This window comes from Coccomyxa subellipsoidea (assembly GCF_000258705.1).
Source record: "Coccomyxa subellipsoidea C-169, whole genome shotgun sequence".
Classification (NCBI taxonomy): domain Eukaryota; kingdom Viridiplantae; phylum Chlorophyta; class Trebouxiophyceae; family Coccomyxaceae; genus Coccomyxa; species Coccomyxa subellipsoidea.
Genome location: NW_005178042.1, coordinates 2,193,051 through 2,210,531, shown reverse-complemented (window position 1 = coordinate 2,210,531; position 17,481 = coordinate 2,193,051). Strand labels below are relative to the sequence as shown.

Genomic DNA, 17,481 nt, shown 5'->3' with positions numbered 1-17,481 from the left:
TTATACACCGCTATAGAAATGGCAACAATCTGAAATCGACCAGAAAAAGACAAAGACAAATATGGAGATCGCCTCGCGTATTTCGGTGCTAACCAAGCAGTGGCGGTGGACAATGCAGAGCCACAGCACTGGATAGAAAGTTGGTGTTGCTTGCGTCAAGCAAACAAAGTTGTGCTTCGTCGTTGCCTCAGCTCGTGCACCAGCTTTAGCTTAGTAATTACTTAGTTATAACCTGCCAGGTCACTCTCGTGAGCTCAAATGCCATCAAATGACCAAGCAATTCAGCTGAATTTCAGAGAATCATGCTGTCAATCTGGAATGTACAGTGCTCTTGATCTCGAACCCAGAGCAGGCTCACCTGTGCTTCTACAGAATTTCTATTGGACCGGATGATGATCGGTGAAGGATTGAACGGACATTATACCCTGTGATGGTGGTCCCTTATTGATCTTATCCTTATAAATCATGCGGAGGTATCACAGAGGTCCACTGTGCTGTTTCCTATTCTGCATCGCTCTGGTGCTGGCCAGCGCCAAATATTTATATATACACGATGAGACGGTCTGGACAAAGCAGAGCTGGCAGGCTCTAAAGTTGAGATTCCCGTTGGAGAAGCTGCTGCAAGAAAAGGACTTGGATGGGTACGAGGCCATCAGCAGTAAGGGCGCATACAGCCAGGAAACACTGCAGCAGGGTTTGCTGGCCAACAAAGCGGAGAGGCAAGCCCCTGAAGAGGAATTCTAATACATACTGTTGTTATGCTTGTCATTGTGCTCCCTCAGCCAGGTTAGTTTCAAGCCATCACAGCATTGATCATTTGTCTCTGTGGTGCACAGGAAGCACCCCCTCCTTGAAGACTCTATTCAGGACGAAGCACAATTGGGGGTTGTAGCAGGGTTGGTGGGATGCAAGGTAAGTGCTTCCTGGAGACGCACATGTGACCTGCCTGTCCCTTGCAAACTGCTTGCAGGAGACTTACCTGGGGCAGATCCAGCATTTCTTGACCCCAGATCCAGTACAGTATATTGTCAAATGCATTGCATCCTCAAGACTCTTTGGCGAGGAGTCTTCGCTGTCGTGGGTGCTCAATGCAGCTGGCATGTCTTCTCCTGGGCAGGTGTGTCACCAGCTAGTGGCAGCTGTGTGGAGCAAAGGGCGGCAGGAGATCCACAATGGTCTGGCGGTGCCGTCAACCTCCAAGATCAACCGACAGCTGTGGCACACGTGTGAAAAACAGGTGCATCGCTTTACTCTTTATACTGCGAGATCAGCATCCTCCGGCCTGTGTTGTGACCAAGGGAAGTAACATCCAGCCAGACACTGGTCACGTATGGCAGCACAGGGACTGCAGGCCTTAGCCATGCCATGCAAGATACTTGCAATGATGTGGTACGCTTGTGACGGATGTGCATTTGCAGCTGAAGATGGCACAAGCACATGCCTACTCTTCAACATCAGCTGTGCGCTGTGTCACGAAACAGGTGTCCAAACGTTAGTACCACTAATACCTCGTGTCGCCGAGCAGGTGACCGGGGACCTGCTGCGGGAGTGGTCCATTCTGCTGATGGGCTCACCGCTGGCGGCGGCTGCGGGGAACGGCGAGGAGGGCTACGCGTACGTGTTCAAGGCGCGCGAAGGCGTGGAGGCGCCCTCTGACTTTGAGCAGCGCGCCCTCGCGCGCAGCTGCACCGACATCCAGGAGGTGCGCCGCCGGGAGCTGTTGCGAGAGATTCACTCACAATGACGTGACTCTCATGTCCGAAAAGATGTCACTGTTCCATCTGGAGCCTGTGGTGGAAGGAGGATGCATGTGCCTGCACGAACCCTGTTTGTGTTTTGTTACCATCATGCCAGGCTTGCTCTTCAACATCCCAGAGTGACGGCCTGCTTCCTGCACTGAGCACATGTTGTGGAAGCGCAAGTTTGCTGCTGGCTTCACTGGGCTGTCATCCTTGCTTATCTCGATTAGTTATTTGGAGGATTTGCAGGCATGACACGAACGGGACACGCTTGCATCGTAAAGAAGCAGTGAGACGTATTGTGCTGCAAAACACGCACCGCGCTAACTCTACTAATAATTGATTATGAGACCTGACGAGACTGTCCTCCTCTGTTCTCCTGCAGGGGCAGGAGACAGGCGACGTGCATTTTGCGACTGAGCTGGCGCAGAAGCTGGGGGATTATGAGAAGGTGTGGGGCAGGCTGAGGGCGGAGGCTGGACTGGGCCCTGTCAAGAAAGCAGCCGTGCTGGAGCATCAGGGCACGCCGGACGGGAGCTCCTGCAGGGACTACCACAAGCAGTGCGCCTGGTGGGCCGACAAGGTGCCTGCCACCCACCTGCTGTACATGGAGGCTTTATTGGTGCATGAACAGATGGATGTGATCTCGGCATTGATGCTGAGGAGGCTTCTGCTGCACCTCATTTGAGACTACCTCACAGGATCAAAGTGGCACAGGCGCACCCTACAGAGCACAGAATGCCAGCAGCGCTGCCAGTGTGATTTGCCGCAGAGGGCGCTGCAAGCAATTGAGACTGACTTTTGTGCATGGTAGCTACTTCTGACTGGCGGGTGTGGGGCATGTGCAGGGGGAGTGTGCGGCCAACTGGCGCTACATGGTGGGCGGGGATTACCAGAAGGCGCTCAAGGGATTCTGCCGCTTCAGCTGCGGCGCCTGCAGCCTCTCTGCAACCTCAGGTGCTGCTGGAATACACAATTAAGCTCGACGCACAATATCACTTACTTTGTCTCTTTTGCATGCCCACTTGCATGTCCTCGACCATTTTGGTGCCTGGTCCTATGATCCTCACCCATGTTCCCCAAGGACACAGATATGCGCCATCTTCTCGGTGCTGGTTGGAGAGCTCCCAAGCAATCTTCCTGTCACATATTTCGAACTTACACACTTCCTGATCTCGCTGACTCTTCAAAAAGCACTCTCTTGTGCAAACCTGAACTGAGATGTTTGATGCCGGTTGTGGCTTTGATTTAGTCCGCCCAATTTAGAGGAGCAGATGAGAACTTGGGGCCATCATCGTTACGGCCTGCCCAAGCTGCAAGAATGGGAGCTGGGGAGCTCAGAACACGACCGAATTTACGTATATATGGAGAACAGAGACTAGAAACTCTTCAAGCAAATGCCTACGTGCGGACCACTCTATCATTTGACACCCTGACGGTGGTTATGCTAGTGGTGGTTCAACACGGATGCACTCCATGCGCTGCAGGGTTGGGGGAGGAGGCTGATGCGCGGCTGGAGCAGGAGAGCGCAGCGCTGCTGGCGGCCGTTGACGCACAGCTGTGCGCGCAGCGGCAGCCCTGCAGCGGCCTGTCGGGGGACGCGCACCGAGCGATGGACACCGCCAAAACAGGCGGCGCTGCCACCTCCGCCGGGGAGCCCAGCCCTGATGTCATCGCCGCTGGCCGGTGCGACACATCAGCAGACCCTGTTCCTGCTCACAGATCTCTGAAGCATGTCTGCCACCAAATTGCCAGGATCCAACTGCATCCACATGGTTTCCAGGATAGCTTGCCATGGGTTCCATGACTTGTAAACATGCAGTGAAGTGTAGAAGATATCATAGTTTGGGAGGCAGGAAGGCTGCTGGGCTTGCGGGAGTGCCTAGGAAAGCAGGCAAACAGGGTTGCATTGGCCCCACTGCTTTTTGATGGGGAAGTCGTTCTGTGCAGAAACATGGTCAGAGCCCAGATGACACTCAGGGAGAACCCCTTGACTAATCTTGATGGACCGCTGCAGCCAAGCGACTTCAAGGGTGCGACCCTGCTTTGAACCTGCTCCCCTGAACCAGACTATTCTATTCGCACTCTTATCATACCCTATCTATAGATCAAACAGTCGCTCCCGTGGACCCGTCAAGTGTCTTGCACAGCATATGACAGTGCAACCAAGAGTACCTGTCAGGAAGACTCTGAACCTCCCCTTTAGGGCCCCTTGTCAAGTTTCACAACATACAGTACCCTAAAGAGCCCGACTCGCCACTCCCAGCCTGCTGGTGCTGCATGTGCCAGATCATCCCCGGATCTCTGTCATCCAAAAGGTCCCATCATGGACTCCCTCGTCATGTTTGCCATATCAACAGAGCCCACGTAGTAACCCTGATCTGCTGCTGCTGCAGACGTGCTGCCTGGCAGCCTGGGGGCAGCGGTGCTGGAGGAGGTGGCGGCGCACTGCTACTACGTGAGCCACGGCTGGTGGAGCTACGAGCTGTGCCCTGGGCACCACGTGGGGCAGTTCCACTCCATCGAGGGCGAGCGCCGCATCGAGTCCGTCCTCAGCCTTGGCCGCTACGACGCCGTGCAGGTCCCTTACATTCACCCTTTGCGCATCCTGATTGGGCAGGGGGTCCACATATTGATCTTGATGTTTAGTATAGAGCCCCCTGGTATGTGTGATTCAGGGGATGCCTAGGAGTACAGGATGTAGTCTTGAGTAGTCTTTAGTCTGAAGTAGTCTTCAGTACCCCCTTGAGTAGTCATTAATGTATGTAACATGTGTAGAGTCTATTTGCTAGGATTGGCGCACAAGTAGGAGTGTCAATGCTTCATTTACCTGTAGGTAGCTCAGAAACGGACCATCAGATGAGGTCAATTGCAATCATGTTGGTCGCCGATGTTGTCGCTTGCAAATGAAGGGATCATGGGGCTTACAAACGGAGGAGGTTGTGGGCCTTAATATGATGGTAATTCCAGTTCCCCATACTGCCCCCTGAAGGAGAATTGTACAGAGTTGAGCGGAGCGTCATGTGTGGCTCTGCAGGAAGGAAGGAAAAACCTGGGACCAAACTCGTGGCCCGTCCTGAGCGAAGCCGCAGACAAGCTGCCAGGGGTGCAGGAGGGCCTGAGCGTGCCTTTCATCGAGACGACTTACAGCGGCGGCGCATCCTGCGACGGCTCCGATGCCAGCGCCAAGCGCGCCAGCAAGGTGCGTATAAGGGCAAGTCTCGATGTGTTCTCTTGCTCAAGTGCATGGGGCCGTGCCTCCATTCTAGAGAGATCCTTGCTTGCTGGTGGGGACCTGATATTTCAGAATGTTGCGTTCCGGCTGATTGCCGTCAGATTGGAAAGCTGTTGCCAATTAGCAAGGAAAATGATCTGCATGAGTGGTGCATGATGTGGGTTGGCTTGTAACAGCGTGGCACAGGGCCTGAACAGTCCAGGTTGCAGCGTTGTTACACTCTCTGCATGTCACATGGGAGTCACCGATGGTGTTGACGTCTAGAAAACATCACCATGGCATACCCAGGTGTGTGCTTTGTTCGTCTGCGGCAGGTGCAGCTGGCATGCTCGCCGGATTCTGATGCCTACATGCTTGTGCGCGAGCCGGAGACCTGCCGCTACGTGGTAACTCTGTACCACCCCAGCATCTGCACTGTGGAGGGCTACAAATACCACAAGACGATGACACTGGACGAGGTCATGTCAACGCTCAAAGTGCCCAACATCCCACCCACCCAAGCTGCGGCAGACCGGGAGGAGCTCTGATGCGCGTGGCCCTGAAGCATAAAAAGAATTATTTGTTGCACATGCATGCTGACAGGTTTTATCTGATGGTGTGCGAGTTGTAGGGAATTTACAGATGCATCATTTTTGTGATCCCGCCAAACCTCTCTTAACATCTATCAATGTCACTGGCAGACCATTCCTTGGCCATGAGGCAGCAAGCCGAAAGACTGGTGTCTTCAAACGCGTGAATTAAATTCTAATATTCCTGCACCCCTTATTACATAAGGGGAAGCTTCCATATTGCCGTGCTGGCCTGATCTGGCTGATCACAAGGACAGATTTATTTATGTATGGCATCTTACAAGAAATCTGGAAAGACATCCCACACACTCGAGTACTTGCCAGGTTCAATCATGAGCACATGCATATACTATATAGTATTTGAACTTCAGTGAAGCAAGTGCGCAAATCACATGATCATCATAATATCCATCGATGTGAAACACTCAAGATTAGTTGGCGCCGATTATATATGCTAGCATGATGTGCGGCTGCCGCACCCGGCACGCAACAATGGCCTCAAGCTGATGCTTGAAAGTTGGATCAACCTTCTAGAGTGCATGCCTACATCATGTGCCAGAATGGTGTTCATCTCAAAAGCAGGCACCTAGAATTAACATGCACGCTCATCAAGTGAATCCCAAGCCAAGAGCATTTCACTGCAGAGCCTGTCTCATCAACAGCCTCGGGTCTTGATGCACCCCGCAATGTGTCTTAGACACTTATCTGATTTATTGTTATTATCAGTATTATTACACGCTTTTCCCTGCCAGAAGCAAGGTGCGTCTGCAGACAAGCTGCAGAAAAGGCTGCCAAACTCCTACCCCTTGATGGACTCGCCATTTCCAAGCAAGACACAATCAACCGTGGACACGGTGCTCAGTATTTATACCGCTATCTGATTGATACCATTAGCAAACTCAGTTGTTCAGCATAAGGATCGCTCTGCCTACAGGTTTTTGCCGCTGCCATCCGGACTAGAAATCTTGATAATTGTTGTTGCACCTGGCACTAAGCTGAGGCTGTCTAAGAGTCCTCCAGCTCTATAAGTATGCACAGCCATTTGCAGCACATCTCTTCTTGCTGTCTGCCCTTTCAGCTGCTTCTGGGTTTCTTGCAGCCCTACATCTATCAAAAGGCCAATGATATGCCTGACAGGCCACATCTCAGATCATACACAGAAACACATGAACCGCTTGAAATCCAAAACAAAGTTCCGGCAAATCCGGCGAGGTGCTTTCACCCTTACCAAGGAAGCCTGCCAAAATCTGTCTACCGAATCGCAGGCATTCATGCATCCAAGTGCTCGTTCGAATTCAATAAATATGCCACCAAGTGCGCGTTTGCATTCACCAGATCTGCCACAAGCATCAAATCACAACGACAGCGCACTCTGCGCATCATTTGTTGCCCAGTCTGCACCACAAGCAGAAGCAGCCGAGCGGAAAAATCATTCATCCATGCACAGTTCTGCATTGTTCGTTTTGTTGAGGGCGATGCCTTTTAGCAGTGCCCCGTGGAGATAGCCCCATATGAACTGTCATGCAGCTCCAAGCAAAGCATGCAGAAGAACGCAACACACCAAAATCAGATGCAGACTCACACCGATGCCACATGCGCAAGGGGCGAGTGACAACAAATTGCAGTGTCGAGAATGCTGCATTTGCATGCTGCTGACCAGTGGAAATTGCCAGTCCATCTCGAATGCAGGCGCTCTGGAATGTGCCGGAACGCCTCCGCACCCATTCAATTGTTGGGTGCAGCTAAGCGCACTCAACCCCATTCCAGATTGGTGAGGGGCAGAAATTGAGACACCCTGCCAGCTCACTGGTTGAGGCCAAAGGGGTCCCTGCACTGGGACCAGTCCCCCCGGCGGCGGTCCTCCCAGTAGGTTCCCTTGCGGTAGCGCCAGCGAAGCGCGCGGCCGAACGGCGCCTCGGGGGTGGCCAGCTCAAAAAAGTGCGGGGCGATCGGCGCTTTGTCGGCCCGGCTGGCGCGCACCTCCGCCATGTACTTGGCGTTGCGGTCCTCCAAGATCTTCTTCGCCGCATTGGCCTGCGCGCAGCACAGCGCGCATCAGCCGCAATTCAAATGCCATTTCAATACCGCAAGGCGCTGACTTCTGCTGCGCGCTAACGACCCAATCTGCGGGGTCTCTGCCGCTCCAAGCAGCCAGCCCTTGGCACGACAGGGAGTGCTGCATCTCCACACTACAGCAGGAAAATGTGCAAGGCATGTGCCAACATCTCCAATAAGCACCACTTTTCAGATGCGGCAACTCAGAATCAGGGACTAAAACACAGAGGTTGGATTGCATGGGCGACCTTGTCATAATTGCCGCGCTCCAGGTGTTGCAGGTCCGGGCGCAGGCGGCTGTCGGTGGGGGGCAGCTTCTCGCGCAGGCCCTCCGTCATCTCGTTGGCTTGCATGGCAAACACCGTCAGGCCCCACCTGCGCACCCAGCCGACACCCTCTGCACCGCCCCATGAGTGATGAGCGCGCAATGCAGGAAATAGCAATTTTGAAGACAAGCAGCCATGTCACCTGTTGTCCTCCGTAGGGGCGGGGTTGAGCTTCCACAGGAGGCGCTCTGAGCCGTCTGCCAAGGTGGCATAGAGTGCCTCGTCCCACTTGCCATGGAAGATGGGCTTGTCCAGCTTCTGGCCGTTCTCCTCAAGGTGCCCATGGATCTGAACAATGACCCCAAACAAAGGACCTCAATCTATGTTATTCTCATCACAAAATACGGTAGTCATCACATAACAAAACCCAAAAGCAAAATTCGCCCACCCAAGTCCAGGGGACTTTCGGGTCTTTCAAGCCACAGAGCATACAAGCATGAAGATAGATTCTGTGTGACACGAAAGGTGATCTGTGATGTATGTGTGGGTCCTCACCAAGTGCTGGGACTCCTTGCGAGATTTGAGGGAAAAGGTGATCATTTTGGGCTTGACGAGCTCCATGACCGCTGTCAGCCCTGTGTCGAGGTTCTTCACGGTGTATGTGCCCATGTGCTGGATGTATATCTTGCCCACTATCAGATTGTTGATAGTGGTCTGGACCTGCAAGTCAGCACGACCTTATATGGAGGAACAGAGTGGTTTTGCAGTACTACAGGCAACTTGCTTGCATAAAAAGTAAGGTGATCCACTGCGGTGAGCTCACCTTGTGCCACGAGTACACCTCCCCATCGTCGAATGTGACTTGCAGGACGAAATTCATCTGCGCAAGGAGTAGCCACAGAATCAGTGACAAGATAGAAGGCCAAACTAAGTTGTTGACAGACATGTGCAGGGACAAGAAATGTGTTCATAGTTGCAGTGGAAAGGCACATACGTTGAGATCCACGTATGCACCATAGAAGGAGACGTGCGGCTCATTCTCTGATTCCAGGACCCAGCCGCGCCCCTCGGTGTGCTGTGCCATGACGGGTGGCAGCCGGGCAACCTTCACGCCATCAAAATTTTGATCATTCCTGCATTAATGATTTGCAGAAAGATCTTGAGGACATGGCAGGATCCGTTTTGGCAAAGTGCGCGAATCTCTGGCATTCAGGATGTCATGGTAACTGCATGGACTTTACAATGCTCTTCCTTCAAGGGTGAGGGGAGGCATGTGAGTTGCATACATGCTCAGAGACCATGCGGAAGCCCTTGTCTGGGTGCACCAGCTCGTAAGTCTCTCCCAGCAGGGGGTCCAGGCTGCGCTTGGGGCGCTTGCAGCTTGCATAGGGGCTCACAGAGAACGCCACAACCTCCATCATCCTCTCAATGCTGCCCTTGGGGCACAGTGCAGCCTGTGCAGCAACTTTCTGCATCACCGTCTGGCATGCACGGCAAGCTAGGAGCAAGATCTGTGCCTGTGAAGGTCTCTGTAACTATGATATCATTAAGGTAGAAGGGGGATTGCACCTTGTCCAGGAGCTCACAGTACTCCAGCTCTTCTGCCTGCTTCTCCAGCTCTGTTAGGGGCAGGTGCATCTCTGTGGGCAGTGGCATGCTGAGGATGTTGTCTGAGCCCACCATGTCCCTGCAGCAGGAGAAAGCAATGCCTTCTCAAGCGTTGGGGGATCCATTTTGCAGTGGATACCTGGCATTAGTTGATAGCTGTCCCCAGAATGCTTACTTGATCATGGACCAGACGTGTGGACTCCGTTCCGCTTGCTCTGGCTTCGGCAGACATTGTCTCCTGTTGAGGACTGGAACATCCAGCTCCGGCATATGTGTGGTTGCAACCCTGTGAACAAACCCAAAGAAACAGATTGAGCAACAAGGTCCAGTGGAGGAAAAATTATTGATGTGAACTTCTAGCTATACATCATGGTTGACATCATCTGCATTTTTGCAGCAATGACGCATCCCCAAGGAGCAAGAGAGTGCGCTCACGCATTATCTGCGGCCAATTCTGGTGCCATCGTGTTTCGGGCTTGAGACCGTAAGTCCCGTCTCTACGCAATATTTCGATTTAAATTTTTGAATGTTACTGTTTGTAATTATTGATATATGCGATTTGGACTGTTGCAACAAGAATTTAATCGCAAACGCAGCTGCGCCTTTCGAGCTTCAAAACAGACGCGAAGGGAAGCCCAAAGCACAGTTTGTGCAGAGGATTATGGGATAATTGAGTTTGACGACCTCGTTGATTGCTTGTGTGACAGCATCGTTGTTCAAGAAGTCGCGGTTCTTGGACGACATCTGTCATTCCGGCCATTCCGGGGCCATGATTCGTAGATTCACAAGACATGAATTCCCCTGTCTTAGCGATGTAGCAAGGGGATTGGAACCCTCTCAACGGAAAGGGCCAGCATTCCATGCTCAGCATTCTCCACGATTCCCAGCTTCGAGCATTGTAGGCAAGTCATTAACGAGGAAAACGCCTGTCGAATCTTATATTAGAGGGTCAGCGACGCTTTTCCTGCTCCCTGGAATCTACTTGAAGCGGCCGCGGCGTCCCCAGATTGAAAGGGCGGGAGCTGCCTGGCGCTGGCAGCCGATATGAATGGCGCGGCATCAACGGTGTGGATTGAGATGGGGGTACCTTTTGATGGTTCATTATGAAGCTATGATTGCGTGCCGGAAAGCCTTACCTATACTTTTCCGCAAACATCACCGTGAGCATCATTCCCAGAGGCAGCTGTGTATTGTTGCAGCACCTGGGGGCCCTGAACAAGCCGGCGATGACACGTGCAACTAAGAAAGAAAAGTATGAGGCACCACCAGAGGCATCTGGCAGCAGCCAAGCCGAGGAGACGTCGGCTGGAAGCGTGGAGGTGGAAGCCTTGGCACCAGTAACGGTAATATATCTTGTCCACTCGCCTGCTCCTGCGGATGTTGAAGTACGTATTGAACACTTCAACTTCGGTGCCTCGATGGTGCAATTCGTTGAGATAATTGTTTCCAATGCATCACTCTAGGTCTACAGGTGCATCCACACGCTTTTGGACAGGATGTTGCACACCAAGAGGCTTGGACATATCGTTCCTGACATCGCCGGATGTTGACATACTGCTTGGACGTGCCTCTCATCTCTGCACTGGATGCGCAGGAGGAGGAGGCCTCACGGCTGCTGGCACCAGAGGCTGCAGTGGAAGAGGAGGAAAAGCTGCGACAGCAGAGGGAGCAGGAAAATATAAAGGCTCTGCAGGTGCGTCCTGCACGATTGTGCCAAGTCTCCGCTGTCTTCGCCAGCTCTCAAACTGCACACATTGCGGTGCGGGCATGTCCTCAGGCGATCGTGGGGATGTTGGCAGGCGGCCTTCAATGGCCAGAACGCTATGCTGGACGACGACCGCTTCAGCGAGCTGGATGCGCTGCTCAACCAGACGGGAATGTACACAAAATTCTTGAGTGAGCAGCTGCAGCAGATGACTGAGGAGATGGAGGGCAACGATGCTGCCCCTCCTGCAGCTGGCAGCAAGCGCAAGGCCGGCAGGCAGGGAGGCAACAGCAGGAAGAAGGGCCCCGGCATCAACTCAGCAGCCGTCTCAAAGGTCCGCAAGGCTTTCCCAGTTTACTGTGTGATTGTCGCAGTTTCAGCTGTGGGCGGGGGAGGCGAGTGAGGTGTTGCTGTTTGTGAGGAATGCACATGAAGAGAGATGATCAATTGACTGGGCTGGGTGTGCAGGTGCAGCAGGAGCTGGTGCCCCTCATAAAGGGCGAGCTGCGGCCGTACCAGATAAAGGGCATCAAATGGATTGTATCCCTGTACCAAAACGGCCTCAACGGCATTCTGGCTGATCAGATGGGCCTCGGCAAAACGGTGAGCGCAGCAATGCCCTCTCTTAACATTCAAATATGTCTTTGATATCGATATATTTTGCTCTCATCTCACTGTCAGAAACTTTAGAACAACGTACAAAGTTTACTGTTGTGCAATCCATTAGGATTGATTGGTGTGCACACAATGGATGCTGATGTACTGGTGTGCTGGCAGGTGCAAACGATCGGCTTCCTGTCGCACCTGCGGTCGAGGGGCGTGCCAGGGCCGCACATGATCATAGGGCCGCTGTCCACGCTGTCCAACTGGGTGGCCGAATTTGAGCGCTGGTGCCCCACCATCCCCGTCATCCTCTATCACGGCAGCCGCGCCGAGCGCCAGAAACTGCGCACCAGCCGCATGCCCACCGGTGCCCCCCTGCTTTCTGTGGGGGGTTCCTCAATGTCGTGTTGCAACCCCTGCCCTTCTTACCATGTTCTTCTGACGTCCATAATGGACATGCACAGATGCATGGCATCTGTGCTGCTTAGTATCTTGCCGGGCGCAGCAAGGTAGTGTAGAATGCGTTTAGGGAGCTAATGACTGCGTGTGTCAGGACTCCTGCCAGTTCTGGTGTCGATCTCATTAGAGTAGCCCGACCTGGTGTCATAAGCATGCCATGCTCTTAATAATAAAGGTGGGGAGTCGAAGGCAGAAATGGTGGGGCATGTGCTGAAGCATGCCAGCATGTGCAGGCCTGGTGAAGAACACCTTCCCGGTGGTGGTGACGTCGTACGAGATAGTGATAGCGGACGTGAAGCACCTGCAGCGCTACGCCTGGAAGTACATTGTGGTTGACGAGGGCCACCGCCTCAAAAATTCCAACTGCAAGCTACTGCGCGAGCTGCGCACCATCCACACCGGCAACAAGCTGCTCCTCTCCGGTGCGCTGCCCATGCCTTGTAGCTTGCGTTCCTCTGTCTTTGCCTTTGCATGGGTGTCCGTCTTGTGTATGCTTCCTTGTACCACGAGCAAACACACTGGGGGAATTTGCATTGAAAGGCATTCTGCCGTTTCTGGACTCTATTGATAACATTGCCACTGAGAAAATGGGGAAGGGGTTTGGTGATCAACCTGGATGGGATGACATCACAATGTGTGATGTGCATAGGCACGCCACTGCAGAACAACCTGAGCGAGCTGTGGAGCTTGCTGAACTTCCTGCTGCCGGACGTGTTCAAGAGCCTGGCCGACTTTGAGTCCTGGTTTGACTTCAGCGGCGTGGGCGAGGCCGGCTCCGACCAGCACATTGTCGCCCAGGAGCAGCGCAACCGCGTGGTGCGCCCCTGGTCCACCCCAGCATTCACCGGTCTCATGCACCTCACATGCACCAGCCAACTTTTTAGCATCTTAGATGTACGTACTTGTCTTTTCCTGGTGCAAGTTCTGCACCTGCTCTTGCAGTCCTGCAGGTCGGACCATGCTATCAGCCAAGTGAGGGTTGTCATAAGGGACATGCTGGCGAATTTTAGCGATGAGCCCGGATTTTGCAGGTGAGCAAGCTGCACAACCTGCTGCGGCCATTCTTGCTGCGGCGGCTCAAGTCGGACGTGGAGAGCAGCCTGCCGTCCAAGGAAGAGATTGTGCTCTACTCGCACATGGCGCCCGACCAGAAACGCATCAACGAGCAGCTCAAAGACCGCACTGTCAATGTGCGCCCATATCTCCATGCATGTCCCTCTGCCTGCCGTTTTGCATAGTGCAACCTTGAGCCGGGCACTCAGCTTGCACGGTCAGATGCCAGAGCAGAGGGGCACTTTGCACCAGTCTGTTTGCATAGATTCTTTATTGCCGGGCTTCCACCTTGCCGGCATTTTCTCACAGAGGTGCATTTTGACTGTCAATTAGTAAGGGTGGAGTGCTGAAGGATCTTGGAGGGTGCATGTGTGAAGCAGATGCTGAGGTGCTGCTGATTGTTTGCAATTACTGCCGAGTTTCCATTTCGTTGAGATGTACGATGTGGATGGCGCCCAGAACTGATAATGGTTGTGGAATGCTGAAAAAAATGCGAGTGTGATGTAGATGCTGAGGTTCTCCTGCATGCATGCATGTGCAGGAGGCGATAGCGAAGGTGGAGAATGGGCAGCGGGGGGCGTCCATCTCCAAGCTGAACAACGTGCTGATGCAGATGCGCAAGAACTGCAACCACCCGGACCTGATCACCTCCGCGCTGGACCCGTCCCCCATGTTCCCCAGCGCGGCTGAGCTGGTGGAGCAGTGCGGCAAGATGCAGCTGCTGGACCGGCTGCTCAAGCCCCTCAAGGCGCGCGGCCACAAGGTCCTCATCTTCTCCCAGGTGCGGCTTTTCGCCTTCCCTCTCATCGTTTCAATTGGCTGCTGCACCCTTTCCCCCCTTCTATCACTGCGCCGACTGGCAGGTGCATGGCTGCCTCGTGAGCAAGCAGCGCAAGCAGGGGAGTAAATGTCTCCGAAATTGCACTCCAAAGACTGGATGCTGCAAGTTGCTGTTTTTTTGTTGATGTGTCGTGGTTTTCATATCATGCATGCAAGATCCTTTTGTGGTTGGTTTGCTGCAAGTTCAATGTGCATGTGATGCAGGAAGTGCATGCAATCCTGAATTGCCACCAACTTGCACCAGCACAGCACAGCGTGTCTTTCTGCTTTCCCTTCAAAGTTTTTCGCTCACGCTGGGCGCTTGGATAATTTCCTCACATGCTACATGATGGGCAGATGCTACATGATACATGACACCCATGATGCACGCCAGGCCCTCCATGCGTGCCAGATTTCCATCAATCATTGTTACAAACATGTGCAGATGACGAAAATGCTGGACCTGCTGGACACGTATCTGGAGCAGCTTGGCCACAAGACGACGCGCATCGACGGCAGCATCGGCTGGCAGGATCGCCAGGAAGCCATGCGCGCGTACAACTCCGACCCCGACATGTTTGTCTTCCTGCTCTCCACGCGCGCGGGCGGGCTCGGCATCAACCTCACCTCCGCTGACACCGTCATCATCTATGACTCAGACTGGAACCCCCACCAGGACCTCCAGGTGGGCCCTGGACTTTTTACTCCTTTTTTGAACTCTTTAGTATGCCCAATACTATAGGGGTGCTCGCCAATGTGCGTCCACGACATTGTTGCCTGCCGAAATGCAAATCGATATGTAGAAACTGATGCTGGGGGAGCACCAGCAAACACATAGCGATGAAGGTTGAAATATCAAGACATTTCTCACGGGGATATAAGATATTTGTGCGTAGCACTCTATTTCTGTGGCTGCCACTGGCCGTCACCAGCTGTAGCATAATCGACTAGAACCCCCTCCATGTGGGCTGGACCTTCTTGGCCTCTTTGAAGTATTCCTGGGGCTTGAGCTAGCTGTTTTCAGCTGTGGCACAGGCGACCTTTTTTGAAGTGTTTTTGGCTTGAGAGCTAGCTGACAAAAGCTGTAGCACAGGCGGCGCTCCTTTTGCTTTTCCTGGCTTCATCTAGCTGCCACCAAATGTGGCAGAGGCAAAGACAGCTATTGCCGGTGTCCAAGTAATGCACAGCCATGCATCTGGGAGCGTAAGATTGGCATTTGCTGCTTTCTCTGCCTGTCATGCCAGGGTTGCTGAGCTGTGTGACAGCTCGTTCACCCTATATTTGTGCATGTGGAAGAGTGACTTTATCAAGCTGTGCTCTGATGGGTATGCTTTCTTGCGATGCACAGGCGATGGACCGGTGCCACCGCATAGGGCAGCAGAAGCCGGTGCTGGTGCTGCGGCTGGCGACGGCGCACAGCGTGGAGGGCAAGCTGCTCAAACGCGCGCGCTCCAAACTCGCCCTCGAACGCCTCGTCATTAAAAAGGGCGCCTTCCTGCCGGGCGAAACGGTGAGCAGCCCCTTTAGAAATTCAATCTCACTCCTGATCTTTGGCAGGTCAAAAGGGGTTGACTTGGGTGACCATATTCTACATTGAGTGGCCTGCGGGCATGCTTTCATTTCTTGCTTTTTGCCATGCTCGCCTTCAAAAGGATCGGCGCCGGCAATGTAGATGAGCGAGACTGGTGGCATGGGACTTGAGAGTGACGGTGTGGCACCTTGGCCAATGTCAGTTTTGCCAGGGTGCACATGTCTGGCGCTGCATGCAGGTTTGGGGCGCTGTGTGCTGTCTGATGGGAAAGAGGAGAGCTCTGGATGCTGGTGCTTGCGGAAAGGGCAAGGGGGCTGAGGTTGTTGTTGCTGATGGCGCAGGAGGAGGACATGAAGGGGACATCGATGAAGGCCGACGAGCTGCTGGAGATCCTGAAGGAGGACAAGGACACCAAGCGCGACGAGGCCCAGTCCGGCGTCATCTCTGACAAGGCACGCTGAACGCCTTTTTTCCCACTGCTGTCTCTTCTAGCAGTGACGTCTCGGAGCCCTCTCTGCGGCTCCTCTGTAAGGGAGTTGCTGTCAACTCTGTGTGGATAACCCACACATGCTGATAGACCCCGGGCGTGAATGAGGAGACAGACAAATGATATTTTGTGTGATGCACGGCTTCGTTTGAGGAGCTGCAACAGCTGCTGTTGCTAAGACTTCGGTCGCATTGGGTGAGCTGCCTCCACTGGATTTTTCGTTGTGTGGGAGACTGAGTCAGCATTGTCTGCGCAGATGCTGGAGAAGATATTGGACCGGACCCACCTGGCAGAGAAGAAGCCACCCCCCTACTCTGATGTGGGGGTGGGCTATGAGATCGTCCACCATGCTGAGGGATCCGGTGAGAGACACTCACTTTGCAGTGCCAATATGCAGTGCCCACATAATAGGCATCCATTCTTCTCCGGTTGAAGGACCTATGACTTCTGCAACTAAGCGCTTGAGGGTACCTCTTTGAGTTCCAGTGCATATCATTTTCTGACAAGTGTGATTTTGTGCTGCAGGGCTGCTGTCTGGCGTGGAGTAGACACAGTTTGAAGGCTGCACAGTCTCCCAAGAAGAAGTCTCAACGGACAGCTGACCAAACGCTTTACCCCAACGCTGCTATTGGAGCTTGAGGCAGCATGTTTGTGCTGCCTACATGCAATGCGCTCCTCAAGTGCTTGTCTGGTTCCTTGAAGCCTTGTCCTAGCATCCCGCTTGCTAGGAATTGTAGCGCGGTTGTAGTTGTCAGAGTAGGAAGGAAATCTCTTACTATTTGGAAATGTCAAGAAACGAAACTCGAACAATATGACTGAGCGCACTGAAAGATGTTGCTGGTCTGAATTGATGCTGTGCACCACTGTATCTTAAGACTCCCCAAATTGGGAGCAATATTGACAGCTCTTGCATCGTTCTCACCCAAGCAAGAGCTCTGTGAATAGGGTGGCATTATGTCTTTGCTTCATTGTTGCGCATCCCCTTTGAATGTTTTGGGTTGCAGAGGAGAGCCACATGGCGCTGAGGATGCAAATGATCGTCTAGACAGTGAATGCAATTGTCAAGCAGTGCCCACAATGCTTGCAGCTGTGCGTCACAGCTTGCAGTCAATGTAAGCATATGCCATTTTTACAATTCCTGTAAGCAAATTTCTCGATCATAGGCACGGTGCTTGCTAGCGCTGACAGGAATATGCAATTACACTTTTTGAATTTGTTCAAAGGCCCGCTGCAGGCTCCCAGAAAGTTTCTGGAGGCTTGTCTGACATCTTAAAGTTCAGACACCTCCACATGTAATTTTACAATCAGTTCCAGCCAAATGCAGACAGCAGCGAAGATGCAGCTTGCGTGAG

General features: G+C 53.1%; 3 protein-coding genes across 3 annotated transcripts; 2 read left to right on the top strand and 1 right to left on the bottom strand.

The window, feature by feature from the left end:
• Positions 1-1,099: 1,099 nt before the first annotated feature.
• On the top strand, positions 1,100-5,731 carry COCSUDRAFT_64235 (hypothetical protein; the record flags this gene model as incomplete). Its single annotated transcript, XM_005651934.1, has 9 exons — positions 1,100-1,237; positions 1,526-1,702; positions 2,125-2,322; positions 2,588-2,696; positions 3,227-3,425; positions 3,690-3,772; positions 4,136-4,320; positions 4,777-4,941; positions 5,289-5,731. 9 exons carry the CDS (start codon positions 1,100-1,102, stop codon positions 5,499-5,501), a joined length of 1,467 nt encoding a protein of 488 aa, XP_005651991.1. The 3' UTR covers positions 5,502-5,731.
• A 1,615-nt stretch (positions 5,732-7,346) lies between these two features.
• On the bottom strand, positions 7,347-10,163 carry COCSUDRAFT_45867 (Oxysterol-binding protein; the record flags this gene model as incomplete). Its single annotated transcript, XM_005651933.1, has 10 exons — positions 9,908-10,163; positions 9,648-9,758; positions 9,434-9,551; positions 9,151-9,318; positions 8,859-8,969; positions 8,688-8,744; positions 8,420-8,584; positions 8,067-8,212; positions 7,847-7,973; positions 7,347-7,577 (listed from the first exon to the last, which is right to left on the bottom strand). Exons 1-10 carry the CDS (start codon positions 9,934-9,936, stop codon positions 7,347-7,349), a joined length of 1,263 nt encoding a protein of 420 aa, XP_005651990.1. The 5' UTR covers positions 9,937-10,163.
• Positions 10,164-10,712: 549 nt separating this feature from the next.
• COCSUDRAFT_45866 (hypothetical protein) lies at positions 10,713-17,286 on the top strand. The gene is made up of 14 exons (XM_005651932.1): positions 10,713-10,815; positions 11,067-11,165; positions 11,272-11,511; positions 11,646-11,780; positions 11,955-12,147; positions 12,473-12,661; positions 12,889-13,055; positions 13,271-13,429; positions 13,834-14,073; positions 14,557-14,796; positions 15,460-15,621; positions 15,984-16,094; positions 16,386-16,491; positions 16,655-17,286. Exons 3-14 carry the CDS (start codon positions 11,296-11,298, stop codon positions 16,675-16,677), a joined length of 1,941 nt encoding a protein of 646 aa, XP_005651989.1. The 5' UTR covers positions 10,713-10,815; positions 11,067-11,165; positions 11,272-11,295; the 3' UTR covers positions 16,678-17,286.
• The last annotated feature ends 195 nt before the right edge of the window (positions 17,287-17,481 follow it).

Coding starts and splice junctions, on each gene's coding strand:
- COCSUDRAFT_45866 (XM_005651932.1), top strand. CDS start 11,296: ATGCTGGACGACGACCGCTTCAGCGAGCTGGATGCGCTGCTCAACCAG. Junction 11,512..11,645: donor ACTCAGCAGCCGTCTCAAAG/GTCCGCAAGGCT, acceptor CTGGGTGTGCAG/GTGCAGCAGGAGCTGGTGCC. Junction 15,622..15,983: donor CCTTCCTGCCGGGCGAAACG/GTGAGCAGCCCC, acceptor CTGATGGCGCAG/GAGGAGGACATGAAGGGGAC.